The 27,707-nt window shown below is 34.3% G+C and overlaps 1 protein-coding gene across 1 annotated transcript; it reads right to left on the bottom strand.

Moving 5' to 3' along the window:
* Window positions 1–11,872: 11,872 nt before the first annotated feature.
* Window positions 11,873–24,877, bottom strand: LOC131163446 (uncharacterized). Its single transcript, XM_058120033.1, has 2 exons — window positions 24,777–24,877; window positions 11,873–12,302 (listed from the first exon to the last, which is right to left on the bottom strand). Exons 1-2 carry the CDS (start codon window positions 24,875–24,877, stop codon window positions 11,873–11,875), a joined length of 531 nt encoding a protein of 176 aa, XP_057976016.1.
* Window positions 24,878–27,707: the final 2,830 nt, after the last annotated feature.

Below are 27,707 nucleotides of genomic sequence, written 5' to 3'. Positions count from 1 at the left end.
AACCTTGACTTCAAGTTTTATCATATGAATATGTGTTAGGAATTTTTATTATACTCATTAGCTTGTTCAGAAGTATCAGAGTGTTCAAGAATTTTACTAATCTATTGTATTGACAGTTCGGGTTGTGAACCGGGAAGGAGGAAATTGTGCTTCTTATAAGCAGCGGAGTAGGAAGAAGTTATGCCTCTTGTAAGCAGCGGATGTGTAACAGCAAGCTCCGTCCCAGTTAAAGGAGCAGGATTTGTGGAATCCTTAGGGGTTTTGCCCAAGGTGAGGACATAGGCCGAGTTTGGCCAAACCTCGTTAAAAATTCAGTGTCTACGCTATCTCTTTATCTCTTTTATATTTCCGCACCTATATTCATATTATATCTAATATGTATGTGTTAAATATTGATATATATATATATATATATATATATTAATATCTAAAACACGTGAGAATAATTGAATAATATTTAATTAATTGAGATATCCACTAAGTAAATCAATTTGGTTGCATAATACTGAAATCGGTATATATCCAAATTTGTGAATGTATGGTTGGATTTTCAATTAAGGATTGAAATACCAAAATATTTTTAAATACCCAATTCACTCCCCCTCTTGGGATTACACCTAAATTAACAATTGGTATCAGAGCCTCGTTACATAGACTTAAACGTTTTTGTAAAAAAATCACGATGATTTATGTTGGTTTATCCCCATTTTGTGAGGGAAAATTCTCTACAAGCCCTCCAATGTTTTATGGGGAAAATTTCTCCAATTGGAAACTAAGAATGACTGTTTTTATCAAATCAATGGATTGGAGAACTTGGAGAGTAATTGTTTAAGGGAATTTTATACCCATGAAAATTGTCAATAATGTTCAAATTCCAAAGTTAGAAAATGAGTTTAATAAAAATGACATAGAATTGATGCAAGTAAATTTTAGTGTAGTGAATATTCTATTTCTTGCCTTAGATACTAATGTCTTTTATGAAATTAAATCATGTCAAAGTGCTAAGGATAATGGGAAGAATTCGATTGGAGATTTGGAGAGACCAAAGGAAAGAAGTCCACCACTTGGGAAGATTCATGCTCAAATAATCAAGTAGGGGAAAATTGTGGCCTGATTGCATTTGTTGATGAAGAGGTACACTCTACTCATTCTACTTCCCATAATGATTCTCAAAATGATTCATACAATGATTGTGATACATATTGTGATAATTCTGGTAGTGAATATTATGATGAATCTGATAATGATAACATGCCATCTTATGAGGAACTACAAAAGGGATTTGCTAAGGCTTATAAAATTTTAACAAGGATTTCTAAAAATAAAATAATGTTGGAAAATGAAAATAAAGTCTTAGCAAAATAGTTAGAAATTTTAGAAAATCTCATACTTCTTGGGAAAAAGAAAAGGTTGAAAAGGAATTAGAAATTAAGAGATTAGTAACCAAAAATGAGGCATCACTAAAAGATTTAGAAACAAAATTAGTGTTGAAAAAGAAAAGGATTTTAAAATCATGAAATTAGAAAACAAGAATGATATGATGGCAAAAGAGCTGAAAGAGTTAAGATCCAAGATTTCAAGTGACAATGCAAAAGATCTTCAAATTTCTGAACTTGAATGTAAAGCAAACAAAATGGCCGATGAATTTGTAAAATTACAAGTTGTTTGCAAAGGCTTAAAGAATTTAAAAATTCAAAACCTTGAAAGAAAGATAGAGGATCAAGCTAAGATCATCCACACATTTACTAGGGGAAAAGAAAATTTTGACAAGCTCTTAGGTTCTCAAAAGATGACCTTAGACAAATAAGGTATAGGTTACAATGGAATTGAAAATAGGAGAAGAAAGAACCTATACATGGGGTACTTTGTTAAAGCATCAAAATTCTATGCTAGTACCTCCTTCGGTCTGTATGCTCACACCACCTACGCATTACGTAAAAATAAAGGACACATTAAATTTAATTGTCCATTTAAAAGGAAAGGTCTGAAGCCCGAACAGGTTTGGAGAGTCAAAGAAAAATGGGTACCTGCAACAAACCCAAAAAACTCCTCTTTAAACTTTAGGATTGAGAATTTAGTGGAATCAGCCACATAAACAAAAAGGGGTCGTAATAAGCTTGGGGAATAGTATATGCTTAAAATGTAAAATCTTAGTATATGTATTTACTACACTATTATTTTACTAAGAATCCTACAAGAAAGTTAAGTCAATATGATGTCCTTAAGCAATATATCCAATCTAACTACTTAATGCTTTTATATCATAATGATTGGATAAAATGTTAAAATATTGGATAGCATGCAAACCTTGATGTATTCAAAGTGAAGGTTGAGAGATTAACTGTCTAAAAATATCAGAAACCTTGCTCTATAAAATGAAAAACATAAATCACATCTTCAAGAAAATCTCAAAAGCATGCTCTATGAAATACACATCCAAATGGACAAGGTAACTGTGCATGGTATATAATTCTTATTGCTTAACCCATGCTTAAATATTAAAATATTAAGTTAAGCAGATCATATCCAATGCATAAGACTGAGCCTTATGAAATAAATCATATATTAAACATTATTTAATCCTAAACTCATTCTTGGAGCCTCTAATGGTTAAATCAGTCATCACTCTAGCCACAAGAATTAATAATCATAAATTCCATATCTATCAAGTGCTTATTAAAAATATCCTATTATAATAAAATTAGTGGAATTCTCTAAGGGATCCAAATGGCTTATCAAAACATTTTTAATAAATATTACCTTTGTGCTCAAAATATATAATTTCCTAATTTTGATTTGTGATTAAGCAATTTCTTCCATAAGAAATCTTTACCATACCGCAATCATATCCGGTAAAGATTCATCTATTATAAGCTCGTACCTTTGCTTAAAATTGATGACATACTTATAAGGTTCCGTCCAATGGTGGGATAATCAGAAATACCCAAAGAGCAGTATTTAAAAATTAATATTCTCAAAAATTGCTCTTTGCCTAAGTAGTTGGATATATTCGCTTCCACAAAATATTTTGAATATTGTCCAATCATAATAAATGTTCTTCTGAACTTAATAATAATTTAATTGTTAAGAGTATTTATCCAATCTCACTTCACAAGCTCTCAAACTTCAAATCAAATCAATTAGAAGCTTTTGAATACGTCAAATGGCTAAGTTATATGCTATAGGTTTCAACCTATATGATAATGTTAATGACTTGGAAACCTATGAATTGAGATCCATAAGAAAAGAAGCAATATAGGCTTATGACCCTGAAATAGAATTGTTTATGAATTTTTGGTCCTCTAAGCTAAAGCAGGTAAAGCCAAGTATAAATCATTGAAAATCTTAGAACACCCGGCTAAACTGGTGAAGAATGATTAAAAGAAAAAGACATAAAAATATGATAAGTGCATAACTGAAGGGGAGCAAATTAACTTGAAAATACTATGGCTATGAAAAATAAGCATAATCACATTTAGTATCATAGTTTGTATTTACATTTAGTATCAAATCGTGAATGGTATGTATACATTCTTTTGTGCATATTTGATGCAACTTGTTAATCACGTGAATTTTTTTAAAACTATATTGAACTAAATTGCATGCTTGAAAATATTTAGGGAAGCTGAGCTCCATTCCTAGAGAAAGAGCATAAAGAACTCATGTGCATCATAGTATCGCTCCAGTTGGTCTACAATATTTTACAATGATCGCTTATATGGCTTTGAACTTGTAGTGAAATTAATCCTTGATAAGTATAAGCATTTCATTTCATCTACGCAAGTATTCAAATTCATAGGGGGAGCATCTGGAAATTATTTCTTATCTTATTATGCTTACCAATATTTCTTTTACTTAGATGTGCAATGAACTTTATGTGGCATGCACTCAATTATGATGATACTATTGAATACTCTAAATGAAAAATATATTGCTTTACTACAAGTTTCCTGAGTTAACCATATGATCTTGTTTTAAAATGCATTGATATAATTCGGATATGTATGGTTAGTCATTCTAGTTATAATTCTTTTCGGAATGTACTTAAAGTAAAAATCTGGAGCACAATTTGTTTTGAAGAACCAAAAGGGGAGAGATTTTTTTTAATTGCATAGTCTACAATGTGTATGAGCTTAAATAAATAAAAAGGGGGAGAGCTTTTCTGAGCTAAAATAAATATAGTTGCCTAGAATTATATTAGATTACATAATTCAGGGGGAGCAACATCACTTAATATTCACAATTGGTAAAAGATTTCAAATTTGGCTCATTTGTTCATACTTGGTATTAAACTCATAGCATGATGATTGTATGTTAAATGACACATGTTAATCCTCACATAAACCTTTGAACTTTAATGATTGCTTTGCTTATCCATGTCTATGTAAATTGACACACCGTGTATGTTCACATTGAAATCTAATTCAACAACACAATTTTGCATTAGGATGGGGGAGAAGTAAATTGAATAACACAAGGAGACATATTTCATAGTACAATTTTTGAAATCTAAAGGTTGCATATTTAAAAAAAAATGAGATATAATTATGTCAGAATATTTTTGTTATATATCTTTTTATTGATGTTAAAAGGGGGAGAAGAATATAAGGTTATAGCAAAAATAGTTTGCAAAAGTTTCTTTGAATGCAAGAGAGAAAAATATGTAAGTAGATGAGTTATATGTGAAAAACTATTGCCTATTTTACATTGTGTATGAGCATATTTCATATTGCTGAATTTTTTATTTTGCATTATTTGAGGGGGAGCCTTGTTAGGCATAACCTATTTTCTATTTTTGTTCGTATATTTGTCATCATAAAAAAGGGGAGATTGTTGACTCTATGAGTCCAATCCCGTTTTGATAATGACAAATCACTTGATATTTGATCTGTGCATTGAGAATGTGAGTAGGAACATTACTTAGCATGCACAGAAGGTGATGAAGTCATGGAAGCCACGAGGATTAAAGCATATATATAGCCTGACACAATCTACGGAACTAAAAGAGTAAAATAATGAAGATGCAAGCGTCAAGTTTAAGATTGTCATGAGAATGGGTATTTAGAATTGATGTATGTGCATATTTGATATGATATAGTTAGAAGCTCAAAATATACCCTCGACTGACCTTAGGACACATGCATCTCATAAAAATATTTTAAGGGTTATTCATTGACTTAGAGACCTTATTTAAGCATCTCATGAAAATCTTTTAGGGGTTATTCATTGACTTGGAGACTGAAGATGCAACCTCAAATGACTAAAGTTTTACTTCAGACGTCTTAAGAATTTCCTTAGAAGACTGAAGACTTAGTTCAGTCATCTGAAGATTTAATTGTTGAAACACAGAACAGGAAAAACACCCTCAGACGTCTTAACCCTCAGTTCAATCGTTTGAGTTGGGACTTCAGAAGACTGAACCCACAGTTCAGTCGTCTGACCCTATGTCCAGACTATATTTTTTAGTGATTTAAGGAACATTAGACATCTGAACCCAATAGCTCAGTCGTATGAACTTGTGGGAACTTCAAAAATCTTATCTTTATCGAGAAAACACGCGAGTTATTCACTTAATCAAATTGATCTAATGGTCAAGACTTATCCTAAGGCCGAGATTACTTATATAAACAACCTCTAAACCCTAGTGCCTCACTTTTTGCATATGATTGAGAACCTTGAACATTCTTGTACATCTCTTAAGAGAATACTATTGCTAAGAATCATAACCTGCACTGCAAAGAACACACATTTACTTGGGCATTCGCTTATTCAAGATTTGAGCAAATACACATACAACTTCTACTAAATCTAGGTTTGATCTTAAGGTTTGGAAAAAGAGTTTATTGAGATTTCAATTTTTCATTAATCGATCATCTTCTCTATTATTCGTTTACTAAAAAATCTTTTTAGGAGCAAGAATCTTATTTTCCCATAGTTATTTATTTGAAAAATCCTTTAGGAATAGCATTCTAAAGTTTGAATCCTAGTTGTATTTTTATTTAAAGAGATCTATCTTATTGGTGCAAAAAGTATTTGAAAAACATTGTTTAAATCTTTGAAATATTCAAAGTCATATTTTTATTCAAATATTTAATCGTACGAGTTATTTGATAACAAGAACTTAGATCAACATAATACTTAAAAACTTTTTCATCTCACAAACTTATTCTTGAATATTCATTTTGAGAGATTGATCTTGAGTTATTATTTATATATACTTTTGTTAAAGATCACTACTTGAGAAAAGTTTTTGTTTAAAACTAAAACCTTGAAGAAAGTTTTAAATATATCTTCATTCAAAGATTTTCTATTTGATTAGTGTAAGAAGTATTTGATTGCAAATCCTAAGAGCTTATAAATACATATTCTTGAGGGATATTATTTTTGAAACATAGTGTTTAAATCTTTATAATATTCAAAGTCGTATATTTATTCAAAGATTCAACTTTACAGATTATTGATAACAAGAATATAGATCTGCGCATTATTCAAGATTATTTCGAAAGGAACTTATTTTCTAATCTTGCATAAAGTATTCTGAAATCAAACCATATGTTTCCCAAAAGCATTTATTCATAAAATCATTTTTTGGAGATATCGATTTAAATGATTGATTTGTGAAGCATATCATTCATATAACGATATCATCATTACATAGACACTGAGCTTCTAGTTTTATCATATGAATATGTGTTAGGAATTTTTATTGTACTCATTAGCTTGTTCAAAAGCATCTGAGTGTTCAGGAATTTTATCAATCTATTGTATTGACGGTTCAAGTTGTTAATCGGGAAGGAGGAAGTTGTGCCTCTTGTAAGCAGCGGAGTAGGAGGAAGTTGTGCCTCTTGTAAGCAGCGGATGTGTAACAGGAAGCTCCGTCCTAGTTAAAGGAGCGAGATTAGTGGAATCCTTGGGGGTTTTTCTCAAGGCGAGGACATAGGCCGAGTTTGGCCAAACCTCGCTAAAAATTCGATGTTTGCGCTCTCTCTCTATCTCTTTTATATTTTTGCACCTATATTCATATTATATCTGATGTGCATGTGTTAAATATTGATATATATATATATATATATATATATATATATGAATATCTAAAATACGTGAGAATAATTTGATAATACTTAATTAATTGAGATATCCACTAAGTAAATCAATTTAGCTGCATAATACTGAAATCAGTATATATCCAAATTATTGAATGTATGGTTGGGTTTTCAATTAAGGATTGAAATACCAAAATATTTTTAAATACCCAATTCACCCCCCTCTTGGGATTACACCTAAATTAACAAGCTTCAGCGGTTGATAAGGCTACGGAGTTTTGTTTCTTAGAAAACCAAGATACTAATGATCGTCTTAGGAACTGACATGTACCACTTGTGTTTTTTCTATCAATTTTACATCTTGCATAATCAGCATCCAAGTAACTAATCATTTCGAATCCGGTGTTCTTTGGGTACCAAAGTCCTAGATAAATTGTTCCTAACAAGTATCTTAGGATTCTTTTCACAACTACTTGATGAGATTCTTTAGGTGCTGATTGAAATCGTGCACACATGCACACATTAAACATTATATTGGGCCTACTAGCTATTAAGTATAATAAGTTTCCTATCATACCTCGATAATATTTCATATCAACTAGTTTTCTCTTTTCATCTTTATCAAGGCTTATTAAAGTACTCATGGGAGTTCCTATGGGTTTACTTCCTTCCAAATCAAACTTTTTAAGCATATCTCTTATGTATTTTGATTGATTAATGAATGTTTCATTTTTAGCTTGCTTAATTTGTAAACCTAGGAAGTAATTTAATTCTCCTATCATACTCATCTCAAACTCATTTTACATACACTTTGCAAATTCCTTACATAATTCATCATTCGTAGCACCAAATATGATATCATCAACATAGATTTGAATTATAAGCATGTCTTCGTTTTTGGTTTTAATGAATAAAGTGCTATCTACCTTTCCTCTTGAGAAGCTATTATCTAGTAAGAATCTACTTAATCTTTCATACCAAGCTCTAGGAGCTTGTTTTAATCCGTATAATTCTTTAGTTAATCTAAACACATGTTCTGGATGTTTTATGTTCTCAAATCCAAGCGGTTGTTCTACATATACTTCTTCATTAATATAACCATTTAGGAATGCACTCTTTACATCCATTTGATATAATTTAAATTCTTGATGAAATGCATAAGTTAAGAGCATTCTTATTGCTTCCATTTTAGCTACAGGAGCAAATGTTTCATCATAGTCTATGCCTTCCTCTTGGTTATATCCTATAACTACAAGTCTATCTTTATTTCTAACTACTATTCCATTTTCATCCTTTTTGTTTCTAAATACCCATTTAGTTCCTATAATTGACTGATTTTCTAGGTTGGGGACTAATGTCCATACTTTGCTTCTTTCAAATTGATTCAACTCTTATTGCATGACAATTATCCATGAATCATCACTTAAGGCTTCTTCTATATTCTTTGGATCTTCTTGAGATAAGAAACATAGTGATTGCATAACATCTTTAATGATGATCTAGTATTTACTCCTTTAGAAGTTTCTCCTATGATTTGATCTTGAGGGTGATTTCTTACATATTTCCATTCCCTTGGTAATTCAGGATTTTCTATAGGATTATCTTTTGGAATTTCTTCATTGTTCTCTTCTTTTTCTTCTTTGATTTCTATACCATATTATTTTTGTGAAATATCATCTTTTTATTCATTCTTGATTTCTTTTGCAAAGGGATTTGATTCATCAAAGGTTACATGAATTGATTTAATAGTTGTTAGTGTTCTCTTGTTGTAGATTCTAAAAGTCGTACTACTTGCAGCATATCCTAGGAAGATACCTTCATCTGACTTAGCATCAAATTTTCCTAAGTCATCTTTGTCATTAAGTACGAAACACTTACATCCAAAAACATGAAAGTAAGCTATGTTAGGCCTTTTTCCTTTCCATAATTCATAAGGAGTTTTATTTAGGCTTGATCTAATGGAAACTCTATTTATTACGTAACAAGCAGTATTAACGGCTTCAGCTCAAAAATACTTAGGTAGTTTATTTTTATTTAACATTGTTCTAACCATTTCCTGAAGGGTTCTATTCTTTCTTTCAATGACTCCATTTTGTTATGGAGTTCTAGGGGCTGAGAAATGGGGCCCAGGTGCCACGTGTTCCAATCACCTATATCTGATACCATAATTAACATGCACACAGTGGAACATAAATAAATAACCTCAAATAAATATGAGAGTTCTATATATCAACCCAAAAACGAACACTACAACATCCAAATATCCGTATCCACAACCAGTATTTAAAACATAACCCAGTACAAATATACCTATATATATACCAGTATCTCACAATACCCTAAAAAGAAACCACAAAAAATAATCCTAACCTAGGCCTTCAAACCCGATCTCCAGAAGAACTTGAAAAGTTGTTAATCCACTAGGGTGAGACACTTCTCAGTAAGGGTGGAATAAATTATAACAATGTGTGACAAATGAGTTTTAATATTTATATATCAAAATAAACTGCTTCTCATATAACATCAATAACACCAGAGAAAACGTATCATTAATAACATCACTGACATCTAATATCATACGCACATTCAATATGCACAATTACATTATTTTTATGCTGGCAAAAGTCCCCGAGGATAGGGAAGATTATCCTCCTATACAAGTAGATTTCCTCTGCTCTGGTACTAAAAACTACCTACCAGAACACTCACCTTACTCAGTAAGCCCTCAGGTGGAAAATTACCTCATCGTCAGTATACACATCTTTATTATTTTAAAGGTGAAGGTTTCCCAAGATCGGGATGTCTACTCGCCTATGCAAGTAGCATCACTTTGCACTGATACCAAAAAACTACCTAGCAGAGCACTCACCTTTCTCAGCAAGCCCCTAGTGGTATGTTTACCTCCCCACATGAACACACATGCATTCACAATATGCTATATCATTACTATTATGTTTTAATTAAATTCACATGCACAACACATCCACACAGGAATCATGCTACTTATACTTCGTCTTCCAATGTGCTCAGTACATGGCCCACATAGAACAACTGCGTACATATCAGTACATGGCCCACACAAGCACCTATATTCTTCTTATCTACACATGGTCCGCACAGACACCACTACCCACACAGGGTACATAACATGGCCCACACAAGCGCCACCATCCACACAAGATACCTAACATAGCCCACACAAGCACCACTTTGGCTTCTGCGACATGTGGCCCACACAGGCTCCACTATTCACCAGTATCCAATCCCCATGACCCACCCGTACTACATTAGTAGAACAAGATCCTCGACCTGCCAATGTCCTACCCCATATAAATGACAATATGATGAGCTCTTCGACCTGCCAACGTCATATCATGATTTATATCTAGGCATTATAACAACCTCCTCACGCCAACATTATATTGAGATGCATATGAATAACCACACTAGTTAGTTCACACACATTCATCAATGCATTACCACACAGGTATCCAACAGATCAATACATTTCCCACACATGAGTCAAACATAACAACTTATTCATCAAGTCATAATTATTCCAAACATCCCCACATGCAAACTCAAATACCATAGTAATTCATATTCAATTTATTTAGAAAATTTGTTCCCATATCACACGAATTTAATATCACATGCAATTATCCCAAATATAAACCTTAAACAAAATCATCATTTTCCAATACTCAAGTTGTTCTAAAAAAAATCATATAGATAAATAATAAATTTCATATGCTCGTAAATAACTAGTTCACCTTAATAAAATATTGATATAATTTTATTCCCCCTTACTTGATTTCCTAAACCACGCTTGCAGGGTTCCCAAAATTATACCCATAGCGCTCACTCGAACCCTGGTTCAATCAAATCAACCCGAATAAAATATTATTTTAACCTTTCCTAATTTTACAATAATTAAATAACAATTAATTTCTAAATAACCCATTTATCCTAGTTTTGGGACTATGTCTACAACGACCCCACGAGAAATCTGCTCCACTAGACTTGTAGAGAATTATCCCTAGATTCTCGTGGTGGTGTCCCATCGCCCATTTGATTTAAAAATTAAGAAAAAATGAGGTAAGAATCCACCGTGAAATTGTAGAGAGAGGAGTGGAGAGCGTGAGCATGAGAGCCCGAGAGTTTTTTTTTCCCCTTTCCTTCCTGTTCTGCCGCGTGAAATTGTTTTTTTTCTTCTCCTCTCTGTTTGTTCTAGAAGCTTAGCCTCTAAGCTTTCTTTTTTTTTTTTTTCTTTTTTTTTCTTTCCTTTATCCCTTACTTTATACTTTTATATATACTTATATATATATATAAATATATATAAAATTTATCCTTATATGTATTTAAGTATATATACATATATATATATACCCACAATCCTCAAATTTCTTCATTTTTTTAATTTTCTTAATGATAATTGATTAATTAATAATAATTTTTTTTTTGTCGTTACATTCTCCCCTCCTTATGAAATTTCATCTGCAAAATTCGCTAATAAATTCTTTTAAAAAAATCTAAAATTACTTAATTATCATTATACCACAAATTCAATATACTCCACAATTCTAAGTAAGCATATGAATTTAAAATCAAATCAATCTTTAATATAAAATCATACCTGCTCCTGCACCACGAGCAATATCCTTATCAGTCGGAACCATGGTATACACATGCCTCGGACCACCACGAGGCAGTGGCTCATTCCTCTAGTGCTAATTAGGAGCGGAGACATTGTTCGGCAGTCCCTGACAATCTCAGTCCATGTGACCGTATCTGCCGCACCGATAGCACTTAATATTCCTGGCTAGGCATTATCCCCAATGTCTCAACTTACAACAAGCACAATAGGGAGGTGATGAATCGCTTTGGTGTCCTCGATCACCTCTATCAGATCTTTGTCCCCCAACATATCTGTCCCTCTTCCACGAGCCTTGTCTGCTATCATCAGAAAAACTGGGAGGCATGGGCCTCTTCCTCCGCTCTGCCATCTCTACACTCCTCTGCAGACTCAATTCTGCCACGGTGGCTCTATCCACCAGCTCTGAAAAGCTTTGTACCTTCAGGACTACCACTTGTTCGTTGATTCTCAATTTCAATCCCCTCTCAAACCATCTCGCCTTCTGGAATTCATCTGGAACCATAAAAGGTGCAAAACGAGAAAGCTCCATGAACTTCGCAACGTATGGCTGCAAAGTAAGTTGCCCCTGAGTCAAGTGGAAGAATTCCTCTGCCTTCGCAACCCTGGTGGTGGTAAGGAATTACCGATTGTAGAAAAGCTCCTTAAATCGACTCTAGGTCATATCCATGGGTACTGCCCGTTGTTCCTCTAGCAGTTTCACTACTTGCCACCAGCACTCAGCCTCCCTTGTTAGCTTAAAGGTAGCAAAGAGAACCTTCTGTGCCTCAGTGTAAGATAATACTGCCAACATTTTCTCCATTTCTTACACCCAGCTCTCTGTTACAAGTGGGTCAACACTGCTCGCAAATGTAGAAGGTTTCAGACCAGTAATTTGGTCATTTGAACAACCCTAGTTCACAGGTGGGCAGTTCTGTCCTTTAGAGTCTCGCCTAATTTCTTCCCGAACCTACCGACCTAAACCCCACGGTAGAGTGGAGGTATCATTCTCTTCCACACTGGTAGCTCCTACATCATTCTCTTCTCTAGCATCAACGTCCTTTCCCCTAGAATCCATCATGTGGACAAGACAAAAGCAAATTTAGAGCCTTTATATCACATTAGGTACAGTTATAGAACAATGAATCAGTTTAACATTTAAATCCTTAATTAAAACATCAAACAACTAGCTTATCCCCAAATCAACCTAACCCTCAAGTTCTAATTCTGAGTTTTAGTCTCTCTGCTAAAAAACATCACCGTCAACGGATTTACCGTGGTTTTTTTAAACTGGTCAGATTCAGAAACTCACAGAAGTCCATCAAGAAATTTGTGTCTCTAAGCTTAAAAACAAAACTCAAAATCTCCTATCAACATCCTAATCTACCCATTCCTATCCTTATCCTTATTCATACCTAAACTCTGGTATTAATTAATCCTAAATTATGCAGAACCTAAAACCTAATGCTCTGATACCACAATGTGACGCCCCAAACCAGCCAAGTGGGGCCTGGGTGCCACGTGTTCCAATCACCTGTATCTGATACCATAATTAACATGCACGCAGCGAAACATAAATAAATAACCTCAAATAAATACGAGAGTTCTATATATCAACCCAAAAACGAACACTACAACATCCAGATATCCGTATCCACAACCAGTATTTAAAACATAACCCAATACAAATATATCTGTATATATATATACCAGTATCTCACAATACCCCAAAAAGAAACCACCAAAAATAATTTCAGCCTAGGCCTTCAAACCCGATCTCCAAAAGAACCTGAAAAGTTGTTAATCCACTAAGGTGAGACACTTTTCAGTAAGGGTGGAATAAATTATAACAGTGTGTGACAAATGAGTTTTAATATTTATATATCAAAATAAACTGCTTCTTATATAACATCAATAACAACTAAGAAAACATATCATTAATAACATCACTGACATCTAATATCATATACACATCCAATATGCACAAGTACATAATTTTTGTGCAAGCGAAATTCCCTGAGGATTGGGAAGATTACCAGCCCATACAAGTTGCTTCCCTCTGCTCTAGTACTAAAAACTACCTACTAGAGCACTCACCTTACTCAATAAGCCCTTAAGTAGAAAATTACCTCGTCGTCAGTATACACATCTTTATTATTTTAAAGGCGAAGGTTTCTGAGGATCGGGATGTCTACCCGCTCATACAAGTAGCATCCCTTTGCACTGATACCAAAAAACTACCTAGCAGAGCACTCATATTTCTCAGCAAGCCCCTGTGGTATGTTTACCTCACCGCATGCACACATATGCATTCACAATATCCTATATCATTATTATTATTATTATGTTTTAATTAAATTCACATGCACAACACATCCACACAGGAATCATGCAACTTATACTTCATCTTCTAATGTCCTCAGTACATAACCCACACAGAGCAACTGCGTACATATCAGTACGTGGCCCACACAGGCACCTACATACTTCTTCTCTACACGTGGCCCACACAGACACCACTACCCACACAGGGTACATAACATGGCCCACACAGGCGCCACCGTCCACACAAGATACTAACATGGCCCACATAGGCGCCATTATCCACATAGGATATAACGTGGCCCACACAGGCACCACTCTGGCTTCTGCTACATGTGGCCCACACAAGCACCACTATTCACCAGTATACAATCCCCATGACCTACCCATAGTACATTAGTAGAACAAGCTCCTCGACCTGCCAATGTCTTATCCCATATAAATGACAATATGGCGAGCTCCTCGACCTGCCAACGTCATACCATGATTTATATTTAGGCAATATAACAACCTCCTCATGCCAACATTATATTGAGATGCATACGAATAACCACACTAGTTAGTTCACGTAGACGCATCAATGCATTACCACACAGGTTTCCAACGGATCAATACATTCCCACACAGTAATCCAACAAATCAATACATTTCCCACACATAAGTCAAACATAACAACTCATTCATCATGTCATAATTATTCCAAACATCCCCACATGCAAACCTAAATACCACAGTAATTCATATTCAATTTATTAAGAAAATTTGTTCCCATGTCACATGAACTTAATATCATATGCAATTATCCCAAATATAAACCTTGAACAAAATCATCATTTTCCAATACTCAAGTTGTTCTAAAAAAATCATATAGATAAATAATAAATTTCATATGCTCGTACATAATTGGTTCACCTTAATAAAATACTGATATAATTTTACTTCCCCTTACCTGATTTCCTGAACCACTCCTGCAGGGTTCCCACAATTATACCCGTAGCGCTCACCCGAACCCTGATTCAATCAAATCAACCCCAATAAAATATTATTTTAACCTTTCCTGATTTACAATAATTAAATAACAATTAATTTCTAAATAACCCATTTATCCTAGTTTTGGGGCTATGTCTACAACGACCCCACGAGAAATCTGCTCCACTAGACTTATAGAGAATCATCCTTAGATTCTCGTGGTGGTGTCTCATCGCCCATTTGGCTTAAATTTTAAGAATAATTGAGGTAAGAATGAGAATTTGCCTAACCCCAGGAGATATGCCTACGTTGCTCCTACGACAAATCCACTTCGGTAGAAATGTCGATGGCGAAAATGGAGTCTAGTGGTATTTTCAGATTTTCAATTGAGCGAGAATCCGTTGCGAATTGTAGAGAGAGAAGGAGTGGAGAGCGTGAGTGTGAGAGCGTGAGAGATTTTTTTTTTTCCCTTTCCTTCCTATTCTACCGCGTGAATTCTTTTTTTTTTTTCTTCTCCTCTCTGTTTGTTCCAAAAGCTTAGCCACTAAGTTTTCTTTTTTTTTTTTCTTTCCTTTATCCCTTACTTTATACTTTTATATATACTTATATATATATATATATAATTAATTTATCCTTATATGTATTTAAGTATATATACATATATATATATATATATATACCCATAATCCTCAAATTTCATAATTTAATTAATTTTCTTAATAATAATTAATTAATTATTAATAATAATTTTTTGTTTTGGTCATTACATTCTTGCATAGATTTATCAACATATTGCAAGCCACTTCCTTGGATGCTAAAAACAATACCCAAGTAACCTAGAATAGTCATCAACTACTACGAAGGCATATTGCTTACCTCCTAAACTTTGAGTTTTAGTAGGACCAAACAAATCCAAATGTATAAGTTCTAAGTGTCTACTAGTTGATATATGTTTCTTCTTTTTAAAGCTTATCTTGATTTGTTTTCCAAGTTGGCAAGCGTCACAAATTTTATCCTTAACGAACTTTGTATTAGGTAAACCTTTTACTAAATTCTTCTTAGATAGTTTTGATAGAAGATCCATGCTTGCATGTCCTAGTCTTCTATGCCATAGCCAACTAGCTTCACTTATGGTAGCCAAGCATGTTACATTTTGAGAAATTAGACTTTCAAGGTTTATACAATACACATTGTTAATTCTATAGGCCGTGAATAGAATTTCATGATTTTTAGGATTTTGAACTATACACTTACCTTTCTTAAATATTATGTCATGACCTTTGTCACTAAGTTGAATTATACTTGGAAGATTATGTTTTAGTCCATCAACTAACAAAACATCATCAATAGTAAGTGAGGGTTCCTTACCAATTTTTCCTATGTCAATAATTTTACCTTTGGCATTGTTACCCAAGGTCACATATCCTGCATCTTTTTGAGCGAGGGTGGTGAACTTTGTTCTATCTCCCATCATATGTCTTGAACACCTGCTGTCCAAGTACCATTTTTCTTTGGATGGAGTAGACCTAAAGCATACCTACAAGAAAGGATTTATGGTGTTACTTTTTGGAATCTAAACCTTCTTAATTCTTTTTGAATCATGTCTAGTTTTAGTGTTAATTTTCCACTCATTCTTAACTTTGACATATTTCTTCTTAAGTGTACAAAACATTATGTGTCCCGTATTCCTACACAAGTAACAAGTAGTATGTTCATGTATGTTTGTCGAGGATGTACTTACATAGTGTTTTGCTTCTTTCACAAAGTATCCCATAAATAAGTTCTTCTTTCTTTTGTTTGCAATTCCATTGTAACCTATTCCTTCTTTGTTGTTAGCCATCCTTTGTTGTCCAACCATTTTCTCAAAATTCTCTTTTCCTTTAGTGAAGTTGTAAATGATTTTTTCTTTATCTTCAATTTTACTTTTGAGATCATTTATCTCTAGATCTTTCTTGTCATCATCATTCACTTGTGATTTCACTAATTCTTGAGACATATTATTAATTTTATTCATTAGATCATTAATGTGAGAATCCTTTTCTTTTTTGGCCAATTTAGAACTTTCTAGTTGATTCTTTGTGACGACCTGCTTAATTTCCTTTTTTTTTTTTTTTTCTTTTTCCATAATGCAAATATAATATCACAAAACTCAGCAGATCATAGTCCACCTAGACCCATGGGTACCAGGGATACATTAGAAACACATCACGGAAGCCTATGCAGTAGGAAACATACAATCATATACATCTTATTATACCACACATCACAATGCCAGAGTTACTACAATCATTGTATATATATATATACTCAATACACAACCCAAAAGATGTCTTAGGGCCATTTCCACAAAATACATCTGACCCTATCAAAACACTTACCCTTTTGGAAGGGCAAATCAACCATACTAGATCAGCGGGGCTTTACCCGCTCTCCAATCAGGGGCTCCTGAAATGTTTATAAAATTCGGGGTGAGACACCTCTCAGTAAGGAAAATAAACTAATACTAGTGTGTGGCAACATAAGTATTCCATGTTATACATATATCATATAGAAACATATTTAGTAAACTGTCATGTCATATCTGGGAAAACATATATATCATCAAAGCATGGCAGAACATACTGCATTTTCATAAACATTTATCATCTCATATAATAATAATATGAAAACAATCTTGGTAGGTTAGCTGGCTATTGTCATGTATTACCCCCACATGACTGGGTTGTGTGGCCCGAAGGCTGGACTTGACAATGGTTGGCCGACCACTGCCAAGTCAAGAGTACAGTATGTAAGTCTGATGGGTCTGCCAGACCTAGTCCGTACACCAGGGGCTCTTACACACTTCTTAAAAACCACATCGACCATCCAATCTCGCACCACTCCGTACAGCGGCGTTAACACAAATATCATGATCATGATAACCATGGACACATAGCAACGGTACTGTGCAAGTACTAGCCTAAACCAAGCCAACCAGGTTCTGATATCATATAACATATACTGAAACTGTGATACGTGGATATTTCATATCATTAATTATCAAATCAATTAGATCATTTTGCATATATACGTATATCATGAAAATCATTGGCCCTTAAGCCAGTATGTACCATTTTACCATAGCTTGGCCCGTACGCTAGCAAATCGTATCCATAGCACAGCCCGTACGCTGGAAAATCATTTCCATAGCTCGGCCCGTATGCTGAAAAATCATAAACATAGCTTGGCCCGTACGCTGGCAAATCATATCCATAGCTCAGCCCGTACGCCGGCAAACATATCAAAATCTTAGCCCATACGCCGGTTTTCCATTATAAAAATCTGTATCATTAATACATTCCCAGAAAATAGTATTTCATAACAATTTCTACTCATGCCACATGATACAGGTTTTTCATATATCTAACATACCATCATTTTCAACAATATTTTTCCAAATATAAATCATATATAAATATATTTATTTCCCTGAAATCACATGCTATAATAATATAAATACTTTTTATAAAATACTAGCTTGGTCTATCCCCTTACCTGATTCGTAAAAAGCCCCTAAGAAAATTTGTCCTGCACCCGCAGGGTTCCCCGTTCAACACCCTGAAAACAACTTTTCCCAGAACTAAAGTTCAGTATTTCTATGCATACTACACTTTCTACAACTATCAAATAACCACATACTGAGTAGAAAGCCTTACCCTGGATTTGGGATGGTTTCTAACTCAGCCCCACCGATGGTCCGCTCTGATAGACTTACAGAGAACTTTCCTAGAAGCGTCGTGGTGGTTTCAGATCTTTAAACCGGCGGAAATCCGGCCCAAAAACTTAGAGAGAAGGAGGAGAAACTGAAGGATGAAAGAGAGAAAGATTCTACGTAGGAAATGAGTTGAAAAATCACGTTTAACCTTATTTATACTACGGGATTCGTCGACGAGTCCTATAGAAAGTTCGTTGACGAACCTCAACCCTCGTCAACGAATTTTAGGCTTCCAAAAATCCTCTCTCGGTATCTTCTCTTTGGTGAGACGAAACTTCGTCGATGAGATGGAACTTTGTCGACGAGATCCTGAAGAACCCTCGTCGACGAAGTCGAATGCCTCCTTCTATTCCTGTTTCCAACTCCTTTTCTTTTTATTATTTAAATACCATTATTCTTTGGGTCTTTGCATTCTTAATATTTTTATTTTGTTCTTTTAATTCATGTTTCTCTTCAATACTTTGACGAAACTATTGTGTAAGTTAAATAGTTCAGCTTGAATTTCTTTGTAAGAAGGCATACTTTCACATGAATCATTACATGATTCATCACTTGATTCTTTCAAGGAGGACTAGTAAGAATTTACCTCAGCCTTGTGTGCCATGAAGCACATGTTTGCCATCTCTTATTCCTTGGATTCGTTCTCCGACTCGCTCGAGCATATATCGTCCCACGTGGATTTCATTGTTGTTTTCTTCTTCTTCTTTTCTTTCTTGAGTTGTGGGCAGTCAGGCTTAATGTGTCCAACCTTTTTACAATGATAGAAAGTAGGAGGATCATTTTTATTTTTATTTTCCTTCTTACTTGTTTCACCTTTTTCAGTCTTTGTACCTTTGAATTTTCTAGTGAACTTCTTGTTTCTTTTAAAGAATTTTCCAAGGCTTTTAGTGATAAATGCTTGTTCTTCATCATCTAATTCACTTGTTTCATCATCTTCTTCACTTGAGCTTTCTTTAGATTTTTTAAGAGCTATAGATTTCTTTTTCTTTTTTTAGTGTTCCTTTCTTTCATAGCCATTTCATAAGTCAGAAGTGATCCTATAAGTTCATCTAGTGAGGTGGTCTTGAGATTTCTACCTTCTGTTATGGCTGTGGCTTTTGGTTCCCAAATAGGTGGAAGTCCTCTAAAGATTTTACGTATCATCTCATTAGTGGAATAAGTTTTCCCTAGAGCATTGAATGAGTTTATGATATGTGTAAATCTAGTATACATGTTTGTAATGGATTCATCAGGATTCATCCTAAAGGCTTCATATTCACTAGTCAACATATCGATTCTATTGTCTCTAACATCTACGGTACCTTCATAGGTTACTTCAAGTTTATCCCAAATTTCCTTTGCTATTTCACAAGCCATAATTCTATTGAATTCATTGATGTCAAGTGCACAATATAGGGCGTTTATAGCACTAGAGTTGACTTGCAGCGTTTTATGATCCATCTCGATCATCTCTTTTTCTTCCTTGGGAACCTCTTTTTCGTCTACTAGTTTGGTAGGAATTAAGTCACCATTTGTGACAACCTTCCAAGCTTTCCAATCCATACTTTGAAGATAAATCCTCATTCGTTGTTTCCAAAAGGTGTAATTTAAGTCCATAAAAGATAGGTGGTCTAATTGAGGATTGACCCTCTCCAAAGGGAGCTACTCCAACATATGCCATGTAGATCTTTATATAACTACTTTTTAAGATTTGTTAGACCCTGGCTCTAATACCAATTGAAATTCAAGGTGTAGTCCCAAAAGGGGGGTGAATTGGGTTATTAAAATTTTATTTTAATTCTTTTCAAGAATTCTTTAACCTTTAGCAACATTCAACAAAAACTTAGTTTGTTTAATTAATCCACAATCACACTTAATCTTAACACAAGCAAACAATAACCAAACAATCCAATCAAACACAATATACTTAATCAAGATATAAGATGAAGCACTCTTCAGCTTTAGCAAAAACTCAAGGTAGAGTTCGTTTGTAGCCCTGTGAATATGTGTTTGTTTCAAGCCCTATAATGAATGAAATTTGCTTGTCCTCTCTTAACTAAGATTTTCACAAATGATTAAACAACGTACTCCCTTTTGGGTTTCCGCAAAAGTTTAATCAAACATTGTTTCTTGAGTTATGAGTCTTCTTAATCTCAGTTTTTGATTTTCAGCAACCTGCACTTTGCATATACACCCCAATATATGCTGAAAGTAAAGAGAAGGGTAAGAGTGAGACCGAGATTTTTACGAGGTTCAGTTTATCCCCAACCTACATCCTCACCTTAAGCCAATACCACCTAAGGTTTCCACTATAGCACTCCTTTTTTGGTAGAGCAAACCTTTTCAAATCCCTCCTTAAGGGTAGAGCCCCCTCTCCAAGCGATACCCCACGCTTGGTCCAACAATCCAAACAATCCTTAAATCATCAACAACTACAAGAAAGATAATAGACAATCTGGTATACAATGACACTCTCAAAAGAGCATATTAGTACAACTGAAAGCACTATATACTTCAAGAGTGATTTCATCAAATTTCTTCTCTAAATGAGAATCAGTTGTTAGCTTTGGTGCAATCTCAAGAGGGGGGTGAATCGATATTTAAAAATTTTATCCCTTAAGTCAATCCACTAACAGCAGTATTATACAAGCCTAAGGTCAATCTAGTATATGTAAAATAAATCAATGTAAATTTAGAACGGAATTTAGACTACAATAGAAATTTAAACAAGCATGCACAATAAAGTGGTAAAGGAGACAACACCAGAAATGTTATCGAGGTTCAGCAAACTGCCTACGTCCTCGCCTTGGCTAACAAGCACAAGGATTACCACTATAAGCTCACTTAATGGGTGGAGCGGCACCTAAACAACCAGGTCAATTAGCATAGGACTGAACTCAACCTTTACAACCAGGTCAATTAACACAGGGTTGACCTCAACCTTTAACAACCAATCCTTACCGGGCTAGATTATCACCCCTCAGGCCACGCCTGGAATACAACAGATTTCTCAATAAAATTTGTGTACAAAAAATATGCTTCTCAACTAAGCATATTACGTACCAATGTAATTAATACACTACCGAATGATATGATAAGATAAGCTCAGTGTAGCCTTAGTGTCTACTCTCAAAAATAATGTCAATAATGCAATCACTACGTAAGAGTGTATATGATATGATCTTTGTGTCAAAATAATGATTTCAATCATAATACATAAACAAAGATCCTTAGCACACTTTAAATATCTCAACAAATATTTTTTTCACAATATAAACCTCAAGAGATATTCAGATTTAGTTTATAAAAATGATTTGATCTTTGTGTTAAAATAATAATCTCAATCAAAATGTATAGCAACAAAGATCTTTAGCACTCAAGCAAATATCTCAAAATATATTTCTCAAAGATAAACACAAGAGATATTTTGAAAATGATGTGTAAAATATTTTTAGCAATCAAAATCCAATATAAACTCCTTAAGTATGGCAATGACAATACAAAACTCAAAAGCTCAATGAAGTATTCCTAAGGAAGACTTATTAACAAAGTTTCCTAGAAAAACTTAAAGCTTTGCTTTCTAATAAAATACTTTTAATCAATAAGAACAAGAGAGAGCTTAAGCCTATGAGAAGAACACTCAAGCATACTTATAAAAAGATTTAAGCAATAAAAGTGAGTAAGAATGAGTGTAGGAGGCTTAAAAATGAAAGTAGGAGTTTTGAATTTCAAAGGATTTTTGCTAATTAAGATTGCTAATCATTGACTAATTTTTGCAAATGAGGGGGTGTATATAGAATTCCCCAAAAATATAATTGTTTAGGACATATTAGTCATTTTAGGAAAAGTTTAACTAAGGTTAGTAAAAATAAAAATGTTTTTAACCTCGGTAAAATTTGCCAACCCGAGAGCATCGATTAACTGAACTTAAGGTTTGGTTGACCAAGTGACAGAGTTTGATCGACCATGCAAAAAATGAATTAAGAGTTCGGGACCGTATTAAGGGTCTTAAAGGCGATTTTCCCAAATCCGCGCAATTCGGTCAACTAGTTTGTTTTGAACTATGAAGTTCAGTCGACCAGGCGGTTGGAAACTCCCACATGGGGGTTCGGTCAACTAGGGCGTTGCCCATATAATTCTGGTCGATCAACCGAGCAGTCAACATGTTGACCCGAGCAGTTTCGATCGACTAGGTTTGCCTATATATATCTGGTCGATCGACCGAGAGGTCAAATTGTTGACCTGGTGAGGGTTTGGTCAACCAAAGAATTTTGTATGTAGAAGTTCAATCAACCAAACATGCTCTTTTTGTGCATTTTGGTTTTTTCTTTTTATAAAGTTACCCATATTCATATGATAATCAATTTTAAGACAATATAGAATATTTTCATGCAAAATAGTGTCCTATAGCTAGTCTAAGGTCTTTGAGAACCAACCGAAAAAATCCGGCGTCGGTCGACCAAAGGGTGCCCTATGGTCATTTGGTTTCCCTACGATCATTTGAGCTTATCTACCCTATCATGCATGTAATGCATTAATTATTACAGACCATTGAGCTTTAATTATTACAGACACGAACAACTTAATTAAATTACAATGAATAAACATTCTAGGTCTTTGTCTTCTTTAAGCCCTTGTGCGTGCACCATATGATACTTCCGATTGGTCTTGCACACAAACTCATCAACCATTAAATACTAGAATATTTGTCATAATCAAAATGGGATATGACATATAAGGTCAACATCAACAATTCAGAAGTTTAGAACTCAGAGAAGGATGATTCAGTAGTTTAGAATTCTTCAGCAATTCAAATTTGCAAGAGTGAGCAAGAGAGATCTTTGAGAGAGCAAGAGAGCTTTTAGCTTTTGAGTAGATTTTTAATTACTTGGTATAGTTTGATTTGCTAAAACATGTATTTAAAGGCTCATAAAAGTATTTTCGTGTTGCCCAAGATTACTAGGAGTATTTCCCAAGTTTTTATGAAATTTGGGGCACAAGAAACTTAAGTTTCATTTTTAAAACATTTAAAATTATAGTCGTTAACAGTGTTCAGTTGACTAAGCCATTGGGTTCAGTCTTCTGAAGTTCTTTAAAACACTAAAAAACTAACTGGAAACAAGGTCGGTCGACTAGGGTGACATAGTTCAGTCGTCTAAGGCTATACTGCCTCTTCAGGAATTCATCAGGAAATTCTTCAGTAGACTAAACTTAATCTTCAGTCGTCTATAGAAATTCTTAAGTCTTCTGAGATTAAACTTCAGTCGTATGGGTAGTTAAAAATCTGGTTTTTCAGTTTAGTTTTCAAAAACTCTTTGCTCTCTTGCTTTGATTACTCATAAAACTTTTTTCCGGGGTTTTTAAAAGAAAGTCCCTAAGTCCACAATAAACCCTAAAAATCTTCAAAATATTTCCATGTGATATTTCAATATGAAGCACTTACATCATTTGTCTTAAAGCCTTAAATACTCTAAGCTTGAATTCTTCTATGGTATTTTTGCTTTGAGTCCTCTTTGACTTGAGCTTGTGTCAGCTTTAGATTTCCACATACTTTAATCATTTTGGTGTTGCTTGAGCTTCCTATGGATCACTTTAAATATAAATGTGTCTTTTTAGTCTTTAGTGATCTTTGAACTTTCATTACTATTCTTTCATTTGAACTTTATCTTTAAGCACACCTAAAACATCATCACTTTGACAACACAAGTTAAATCAACCTTCATTTGCTATCATCAAAACAAGATTTGAAAGCCATGTTAGGCGAACAAACTTCTATTAGCGAAGACAAGTTTTCCTCAACAGTTTCATCAATTTGATTTTTAAAATTTTTTATTTTATTTTGGAAAAACTCATGATCTATTCGAGAATTTTCATTAAACTCTTCAATTTTGGTATTCAAAGATGCATTTTCTTCCTTTAAAGCAGAACAAAGGCATACCTCTTTTTTCTTACATTTTGAGTGTGTTTCTTCAAGATATTTATTTCTTCTTTTAGTTACAATTAATTCATTATAAATTTTTATACAAGTTTCTTCTAACTCTTCATATGAAGGAGAGTATTCGTCATCGAAATTTACCTCACTTGCTCATCCGCCATGAAACAAAAGTTTGCAACTTCTTCTTCGTTTTCTCCATCGGTAGAGAGTCCATCAAGCTCGTCCCACTCGATTGTGTTCATGGCCTTATATTTACTTTTATCCCCTTGTTGATTGTTGGCCTTTTTGAATGGGGACATTCAGCTATACAGTGTCTGGGCTTCTTGCAATTGAAGCACCCTATGCTTGATTCTCCTTTACCTTTTTGCTTATCAAACTTTTTGCTCAATAAGAATCTTTTGATTTTCCTACTGATGGGAGCTATTTCTTCATCATTTTCACTCTCTTCTTCTTCCATAATTTCCTTTTTGCTTGTTGTCTTTAAAGCCATCTCCATGGAATTTTTCGACTTTTCTACTTCAGTTGCAGCATTCTTCTTCTTGATCTCATAAGTCATAAGAACCCTGATGAGTTCATCAAGAGTGACTCTAGATAGGTCCTTTGCTTCTTCGATTGCTATAGACTATGCATGCCACGATTCGGGCAATGAATGAAGCACTTTCTACACGTTGTCTTCCATAGAGTATTCATACCAAGTGCTTTCAAGTCATTTGTTATATGTGTAAATCATGTAAACATGGAAATAATTTATTCACCTTCTTCCATTTTAAACATTTCATATTCTTTAACCAACATATAAATTTTTTGAATTTTTAACTTGAGACGTACCTTCATACGTTACCTGGAGCTTTTCCCACATTTCCTTTGCGATGTTGCATCTGCAAAAACGGCTGTACTTTTTATCACTCATAGCACAATAAAGAAAATTTTTTGTTTTGAAATTTTTGTTGAACCAACCTTGAGTTGGCATCCGACAGCTTCCTTATTGGTACGGGCTCACCTTTGTCATATTTGAATACGTAGTCTCCTTCGGTGATCACATTCCACATTTTCAAGTTGTATAATTGGATAAAGATTGTCATTCGGTCTTTCCATGCCAGGTAGTTGCTTCTGCTGAACTTTGGTGGAAGATCAATGGATTTTCCTTGGGAAAACATATCTACCATTTGATCTTTGTGCTCTAGATGTCACTACGAAATTCAAGCGACTCGCTCTGATACCACTTGTCGACCCGGGTGTGTGTCTAGAGGGAGGTGAATAGACGTCTTTCACGGATATATAAATATTTTCACAAAATAAAATAACTAGGCAAGAAGCAAGTGAAATATATCATAATTATTTCAAAACAAATAACACAAACAAATAAATAGATGAGGGAGAGAAAAGCTCAATACAACGATTAAACGTGGTTGAGCTCACATCCTACGTCCACGCCTTAGCTCCAAGCCAAGGATTTATGAATCTACTAAACAATCTCCTTTCAAGCTGGAGTAGCCTTTACAATGAGGGAACAAATCCCAGATGCTCACCAAGAGCTTCACTAAGGTTTTCACCAAGAACTACCGGCCAACGATTCACCAGAAACCTCCAAATATAACAATTTGAAAGCAAGTAGATACAATATGAAATGCTCCTTCTTGAGCTGATAATGCAAGTATAAACCTCACACTACTCTCTGTTGCAAGTGATGTGTAAAAAAGAATAAGTAGCAAGCGATTTTTGAGCAAGTGGAAAACAAGAATGAATGCTTACACTAATTTCTTAAATAACATGTGCTCAATCAATGTACTCAATGAATGCTAAAGGGGTATATTTATGGCCAAGGAGATGAAATAGTCGTTGGACATTTATTGAGGTAAAACAAATCCAAAACTAACAATTTTAGTGCATTTATTACAGTCTTCCTTCGTACAAAAACTTTGACTATTTTTCTGGGCTTTCCCAAACCGTCGACAGTTTTCTATAGGACAGTTATATTTTGGTCCTTACCGTCAACGGTTTTTTGGGCTCTCCCAAACCATCGATGGTTTTCTATAGGCCAGGCCCTTTGCAGAAAACCATCTAAGCACTTGATTTGTTCCATTTTCTTTGGGTGCTTAACCATTGTTTAAACAAAATGGGGACCAAGTTTGTGAGATATTATAAACTAGTCTTGTTTAAAACTTGTCCTTATAAAAGTTTGTTAAAGTATAGGATATCTTCTAAAAATCTATTTGATAACTTATTAAGTTTGTTAATGATATCCTATAAACTATCATGCAGATGCAATTGCTCAACTCTTGCTAAATATTCTTACCAGCATCATGCCACAAGAATTATAGGAATTTTATACCTCACACACAACCCCTTATACATATAAAACTTCATGTGGACTTCGGTTGGTCATGCCTTGAGTACTCCTTGTGTATGCTTTTGCCCATTGCTTCATCAAGGTTTATCTTATCCTTATGTTTGCTTTGGTATTGTCCTGTTTATCTGAACTGAACTTGAGGAAAAATATCAGTTAACCTAAGAACCACTATATGGGTTGTTATCATCAAAAGAAGCTGCTAGGATTGGTGTATTCCCAAGAGGGGGTGAATTGGAATTTTAAACTTTTCTCCTAGGTTAAGTTAGAAGACAATATGATTTGGTAACCTAGGATCTTTCTACACAATTCCAAATGTGTAGATAAATAAAATATGCAGAAATTTAAATCATGCACATCATTTATACCATAACATACTCGTGTGGAAAATATAAAGGGCGGAAATGTAAACAGACACACGATATGTTATCAGGGTTCGGCTAACTGTGCATACGTCCCCACCTCTAGCTCGCAAGCTCAAGGATTCCACTAAAGGCTCACTTGACGGGTGGAGCGGCATCAATTATAACCAGGTCAATTAGCATAAGGCTGACCTCAACCTTTACAACCAGGTCAATTAGCGGGGCTGACCTCAACCTACACGCCTTAACAGGATGGCGCACCTAGCTTTCCTAACCGGTTCTAAGCCAATCCGAGACTATTTCAAAGGGCTAGTCTCCCTCTTCAAGCCACGCCTGAAAATACAACAGTATTTGCTCAATCAA

This window comes from Malania oleifera, chromosome 9 (genome assembly GCF_029873635.1).
Source record: "Malania oleifera isolate guangnan ecotype guangnan chromosome 9, ASM2987363v1, whole genome shotgun sequence".
Classification (NCBI taxonomy): domain Eukaryota; kingdom Viridiplantae; phylum Streptophyta; class Magnoliopsida; order Santalales; family Ximeniaceae; genus Malania; species Malania oleifera.
Note: the sequence above shows the minus strand (reverse complement) of the source record. Positions and strands in the feature narration are given on the sequence as shown.